The sequence below is a fragment of the Myotis davidii genome, unplaced genomic scaffold (genome assembly GCF_000327345.1).
Source record: "Myotis davidii unplaced genomic scaffold, ASM32734v1 scaffold1330, whole genome shotgun sequence".
Classification (NCBI taxonomy): Eukaryota; Metazoa; Chordata; class Mammalia; order Chiroptera; family Vespertilionidae; genus Myotis; species Myotis davidii.
The window spans coordinates 2,465,646-2,472,842 of record NW_006283826.1 but is presented as its reverse complement, the minus strand read 5'-3'; the positions used below and the strand labels follow the sequence as shown (position 1 = coordinate 2,472,842).

The 7,197-nt window shown below is 42.0% G+C and overlaps 1 protein-coding gene across 1 annotated transcript in view; it reads left to right on the top strand.

The window, feature by feature from the left end:
* TAOK3 (TAO kinase 3) overlaps positions 1–7,197 on the top strand; it is a 148,670-nt gene that overhangs the window by 135,233 nt on the left and 6,240 nt on the right. Inside the window, exons 18-19 of the mRNA XM_006754140.2 lie at positions 2,171–2,410; positions 4,395–4,607. Of these exons, the coding sequence (XP_006754203.1) occupies positions 2,171–2,410; positions 4,395–4,607 (453 nt within the window). The remainder of the gene's footprint in view (positions 1–2,170; positions 2,411–4,394; positions 4,608–7,197) is intronic.

Below are 7,197 nucleotides of genomic sequence, written 5' to 3'. Positions count from 1 at the left end.
CCCCTACCCTGCAACAGGAGATTCAGAGCTCTGGGCAGCTCAGATGCAGTTTGGACTTCTCAATTTCGGAAAGTGTGGAATGTATAAGTGCCCAATATTGGAAGATCTGGTACTCAAAGGTTCAACATGACATAGTGACTTAGAACAGGATATTTACCCATTTCAAGGGCTTTCCTTGGCTTCCCTTGGTCAATGGACTGGAATAGCTTTAGTCTCTGGGAAGGGCTCACTGTTCTTTAGTGCCACCTAGGGGCCAGTTAGTGCTTTTTAAAAGAAGACATTTGATGGCCCAGGCAAAGAGGAAAAATTAAACAAGGAAAAGTAAAAGCAGGAGGCGATACAGGGAGATGCTCTGGGATATTATGTTATATTCCTTAAAACAAATGTAAATCGCACCTCTGATATTTCCCCACTAGAAAATAAACTCCACAAGGGGTGTACTTGTTCACTGCTCTCTGCCTGGTGCCTACAACAGTGCCTGACGCATAGGGTATGCTCAACAAGTAATTTGTGTAATACATAAATGAATGATTAGTGACTTTGCTCCAGTAATAGAAGCTATCTTCAGGATAGAAGGCCAAGGTATGCAAGATATTCTCATCCACACTAATATACAAATGTTATTGATAATTCTATGAAATAAATGACTTGCATTTTCTTCCCATAGTGGATCCCATTAGAGAAGAGAGCCAACCTATCATTCTAACTTAAAGCCCAGCTCAAAATCTTTCCCCTTGGTCTTTTTAAGTAGTAGTAATATTACACTTTTCAGAAATCTCACAGCATAAGATTTTTACCTGTTTTATAGCACTTAGCACTGCCACCCTTGCTCTGTCTTTTTTTGTAAATTTATACATAAACTTATTTCCCTGTATGAATTAAGATATTTGAGCTAGCTTAAGCCAAAAGCAGGGAATTTACTACGGAAATATAGGAATGTCTCATATAGCAATAGTACAGCTGTGCCTATAGGAGTGCTTAGAATCAGTCAGAAACTTGGGCATCAATATATTCCCTGCACTTCTTTCTTCTTTCTTTTTTATTTTTGCTCTGAAGCCCAGCTTTTTCTAATCACGCAGCCTTTATAGCAGCGGGTGGCTTCCACATATGTAGTTTTTATATGCTCCTCCATTCTAGCTGTACATAAAGATTCACTGTTTATGAATCTCAATTCCAAATTCCTAGTAGAGAAAATAAATTGACTCGTGTAGCTGTGAGCTGAGCATATACTTCCATACATGTCTAATACAGTTCCTTAGTTGAGGACAGAGTCATGGCTTAGTAAACATTTTTATGCACCCAGAGCACATGGTTCAGATTTTTGATACACTGCCATTCAGGAATTATTCTTGAACTGGTGAATGAAAAAAGTTTCATCGAACTTATCCCTTCTTTTTTTCTAGTTTCCTTTCTTTCCCCACTTCAACAAAAGAGAGAGACATGAGTAGAAGTGGTAAGAACAGAATGATTAGAACTAGAAATGATCAAACAGACTATAACGGACAAGATGAAAGAGAGATCTCTGCTTTTCCTCAGCATGCTGTGAACAGAGATTTAAAAAAATAGATAATTGGCCTACTTCTGATACATACAGAAAAAAAAAGGGTATTTTCCCATAAGAACACTGCAGACGTGATCAGTTTACTTCTGTGATTCTCAGCTCTAAGTGCCTATTAGAACTACCTGGGGAACCCTTAAAACTGTTGATGTCATGGTCCCACCCCAGACAATTATCTGAATTTCAGGTTATGGGATTCAGTCATCTTGTGTTTTAAAAGCTTCTTCACATAATTTTAATGGGCAGTCAGGGTTGAGAACCACTGTTTTAACTGAAGAAACGTGTATTTAGACCTGTGCATGTCACACCATCTAATTAAGGGTCACAACAGCTCTGTGAGGTAAGAAGGGCTTGGGTAGAATTATTCCCATTTTACAGATAAGAGTCGTCGTGATGGCAGGAAGTTGACCATCTTGTAAAAATGGTGGCCCCACATACAGAACCTAAATCTCCAGGGATTGTTCATCTAATCTTATCGGGTGATGCTGCCAAACACTAGTGGGTTTAATTAAGAGAGTTCATAGTGCTGTTCCTTGTTCTCCCTCAGTTGTGAATTCCATCCAGTCTGTCTCCATTCATCTCTCTCCCTTCATCTTTTGTTCCTGAACGCAGGAACTGAATAAAAAGCGGACCCAGAAGGAAATGGAGCATGCCATGCTGATCCGGCATGATGAGTCCACCCGAGAGCTAGAGTACCGGCAGCTGCACACGTTACAGAAGCTACGCATGGATCTGATCCGTCTACAGCACCAGACTGAACTGGAAAACCAGCTGGAGTACAATAAGAGGCGGGAAAGGGAACTGCACAGAAAGCATGTCATGGAACTTCGGCAACAGCCAAAAAACTTAAAGGTAAGAGAAAATGGAAGTATTTCCCTGTCTGTGCTCCAGAACAGAGTGGGCCTGATCAGCGGCTCCTACACCAGGATGATGGTGGTCAGAGTCATCTGGGCGTTTCAAAATTACAGATTTCTGGACCCCACATCTACTGAATGAGACTCTCCAAAAGGGAAGCACAAGAATCTGTATAGAACAAACTCCTGAAGAGACGTTGCTGGGCAGGCTGGTTTGGAAGCCTTTCTACAAGATGATCTCTCCTTCTTTCTTTATATCCATTATGCAATTTCTCTGACTCCCTCATGACCTGCCCTTTGAAAAATTGTCATGTATGGACCAACAGCAGCCCATGGTTCTAAAACCAGGAAATAAGAAAGCTACCTGGCAGGTGTAGAGCAGATAGGTTTCATCTGTCAGACCAGTCATATGATTGGTAGCACTACCAATTGAAAAAAAGACTCTAAAGCACACCAAGCTTTTAGGAAAGGGTGTGACATCTGCCATGTGGATGGGGATCAACAATGAATCTAGATGTGCCTGCGCTAGAGAGATGGAGCTCCTCTGACCCTCACTGCCTCCAGATCACTGTAGCTGACTGCTAAATGGGCTCTAATGACTAGACCAGCGGTTCTCAACCTGTGGGTCTCGACCCCTTTGGCGGTTGAATGACCCTTTCACAGGGGTCGCCTAAGACCATCCTGCATTACGATTCATAACAGTAGCAACATTACAGTTATGAAGTAGCAACGAAAATAATTTTATGGTTGGGTCACAACATGAGGAACTGTATTTAAAGGGCCAGAAGATTGAGAACCACTGGACTAGACTATTGCTCTATGTCAAGGGAGACATTGTCAGTTTTGACACAGATATGAACCATTCAATCACTCTGGCCATGCTCCTTTCTAGCCAAATCCTAACCTGTCCAATTAGTGATCCCTGTAAACACAGCTCCTTCAGGGGTTCAGGAAATACACATGTGATTGTGAGGCAAACTGATGGAATGCCTTTGGACTTACAATACACCCCACCTTCTCCTTGCCAAAATGCACATTTGATATTGCTACATGCAGTATAACCTCTTAATAGGGGGCAGGGGTAATACTAAAATCACTTTTCCTTTTTATTTATGCTGAAATTTAGTGAAATTGTCAAGGAAACACAGAACAGTGAGAGCTGGCTTACACATTGTCATCTTTTTTCTTACTTGGAAATGAGGGGAGCAACAAAAAATGGGGGAAAACAACAAATAATAGAGGACACTAAAGATTTTGACTAGGAAACCATTAAACTAATGAACAAACTTTTAACAAACTGAGCTTTATAGTATGCCACAATCTGCTTAGAGTTGTGATTCCCCTCGTAACAATTCATATTTTCATCAATTCATAAATTCAAAATTACTTCTATTTATCCTATATAATAAAAGCCTAATATGCTGTGTCTGGTCAACCATTTGGCCATTCAACCAATCAAAGCATAATATGCTAATGATATGCTAAGGCCGCTCAACTGCTCACTATGACATGCACTGACCACAAGGGGCAGATGCTCCGACCAGTAGGTTAGCTTGCTGCTGGGGTCCAGTTGATGGGGACTGAGTGAGATGGGCCAGACACGCCCTGGAGCCCTCCCGTGGTCCCTCCCCAGCCCCAATCATGCACCGGTCATGTCCCTTGGCCTGGCCTGCACCCTCTCGCAATTCAGGACCCCTCAGGGGATGTCAGAGAGTCAGTTTCAGCCCGATCCCGCAGGCCAGGCAGAGGGACCCCACTGGTGCACAAATTTGTGCACTGGGCCTCTAGTTTAATATAAAAACGAAAGTATTGGTAGAGTTAACTCTTGCTGTGTCATATGTATTATTTGTCATTGACCAGTAGTCAGGGTCACTGCACAAAAAGACAGATGGTCCCAGCACCTGTATTGTATCATTACAATGGAAGACTTCCTATATTTACTGATGTGTCTTTGTTTTTCTTTTTATCACATTATCACACAGGCCATGGAAATGCAAATTAAAAAACAGTTTCAGGACACTTGCAAAGTACAGACCAAACAGTATAAAGCACTCAAGAATCACCAGTTGGAAGTTACTCCAAAGAATGAGCACAAAACAATCTTAAAGACACTGAAAGATGAGCAGACAAGAAAACTTGCCATTTTGGCAGAGCAGTATGAACAGAGTATAAATGAAATGATGGCCTCTCAAGCGGTAAGTGGTTAGGTTTGGTGCCATGGCTTCAGGAGTTTTGGGAATCAAGAAAACTCAAGATCCCGCCTTTTGCTCTCAAGATGATTCTTGCACAAATTTAGGATATTGGTGTTTTTCTGCCCAGACAACTGAGGAAATGACGACACTGAATAAACCCAAGCCAATTCGGATACTTGCTGGAGTGTGTCTTATAAGATGGAACTCAAGGAATACCAAGCTAAACAGATCTGTGGCACATAGGGACTTTGAGAGCAAGATGTGATAGATATTGCATATAATATCATGTTTTCATTCGTCAAAAATTGCTCAAACAATGTCAGGCATAAATGAGTAAGATGCACAGGCACATTCATTCAATAAACTTTCACTAGGCATCTGTGTTCGGCACCCTGCTGGACTCAGAGATAGAGTGGTGAGCTAGAGAGACAACATAAAGTAAAAATAAAGCATAATAAATGCTTTGAAGTGGGAGGTGAGGGGGCGCTGTGGAGGGTAAGTGGGAACAACTTATTTAGTCTAGGGAAAGTTTTTCAGCAAGAGCCAAGAAGATTGAAGAAACTTACTGCAGCAAACAGGTTCCATGGAAAGGGGCCTACATAAGCAAAGGTCCAAAAGTTGTAAAGTGTGCATTTGGGGACTGAAAGAACTTTGGTGTGAGCCCAAAGTTTAAGGAGGAGGATTGTGGGAGCCTAAAATAGAGAGGTCATAAACGTCCTGGTAAGCCAGAGATGGGAGCTTGCCTGGTAATTCTGTGGAGTTTTCACAAGGAGATGAGTCTTAAAGAATAATAGTTCTCCAAACAGACAAGAGGAAAAGTTATTCCTAGCAGAGGATACTGTATATGCAAAGATTCAAAATCCCGAAAGAGGATGGCACATTTGAGGAACAGTCAGTAGTAGATATGGCAGGAGTATAAAGGGAAGCAGGTAGGTGGTCGGGGTCAGGTCCTCAAAAGCCATTGTAGAAGCAATGGAGAGCTCCTGGAGCCTATTTTAAGAAGGAAAGCGACAGGGTCAGATTTGTGTGATAGAGATTGGCAGTCATGTGTCACATACAGGTAAAGAGACCTGTTAGGAAGCTATTGTAATAGTCCAGGGGACAAAGGGAGTACAGGCCTGAACTAAGAGAGAATGTGCTAATGGAGATGAGGAGGAAGGAGGAGGATTTGAGAAATATTTAGGAGGTAGAAATATTTGAGATCGAACTTAGTGACCACTGAAAGATAGGTTTGAGAACAGTGGAATAGGTCATCATTTTACCAAGATAAATAGAAGAAGGGGCGAGTTTAGGTCCCTGGTAGATAATTGGCTGAGTGTGGACATGTTATCTGAGCTATGTCGGTATCCAAGTAGAGGGGTACAGAGATGGAAGTCTAGAGTTCAAGAGAGTGTCAGGATTAAAGACAAGAAGTTAGGCATCATTATTATATGGTGGCAGTTGTAGCTTTAGGAATACCTGCGATCTAGGGACAGGAGATAGTATTAGAGAGGGAGGAGACCAAGGACAGGGTTGTGGACACCAACATGTGAGGGCTGAGTAGAAGTAGACCGAAGAAGATGAATAATCAGCAATGTGGGAGGGGAACTAGGGAGAGCATATCGCAGAAACCAGAACAAAAGTTTCTAGTTATTTTAGATGTTGCAGAAAGAACAATTGGACCTACCAGTGGATTTGTCCATTGATTGTCACAATCAGTGGAGTGGTGGGAATGGAAGGCAAGATAGTGCATTGAAAAAGTGATTAGGTGAGCCCTAGCCAGTTTGACTCAGTGGATAGAGCGTCAACCTGCCCAGGTTTCGGGCTTGATCCCCAGTAGGGGGCGTGCAGGAGGCAGCCAATCAATGATTCTCCCTCATTATTGCCATTTCTCTCTCTCTCTCTCTCTCTCTCTCTCTCTCTCTCTCTCTCTCTTTCTCTCTCTCTCTCTCTCTCTCTCTCTTTCTCTCTCTTTCTCTCTCTCTCTCTCTCTCTCTCTCTTCCTCTCTGAAATGAATAGAAATATATTTTTAAAGTTATTATGTGAGGTAGAAACTCACATAAGTAAGTGAGATTGCTTTTCCCAGTACTTCATGGGTGAAGGAAAGGAGAAAGAACTGTAGCTAGAGGAAAACACAGGTAAAAGAAGGACTTCTGTTTATTGGGAAAGGCTTAATAAACATGTCCTTAGGCTGAGGATAGAAGCCAGTGTATTCATTCATTCATTTATCCAGTAAGTATAGAGTGTTTATATACTGTGCTCCAGGCATCCTGGATGCTGTGGTGAATAAGACAGTCATCAGTCATGTCTTCATGGAACCTAAAGAAGAGTGGAGGAAACAGACATTGAAAAAGTCTATTCATTGTAAGGGCAGAGCAAGTGCAGTGTGCTAATAGAGTGTAAACCAGGAGAGGTAGGCTGACCCGGAAAGGTCTCTCAGACACAGTGATCATTTAAGCTGAAGTGTGAGAAGCACATTCCAAGCAAAAGAAACGGCATTTTTAAAGACGGGAAAGACAGCAGCACTATTCTTGAATTCAAGTCCATTATGTTTAGAATGTAGAGAAGAAGCAAACGCCTAAATGAGAAAAAGATGAGGGTAAACAGGCTAGG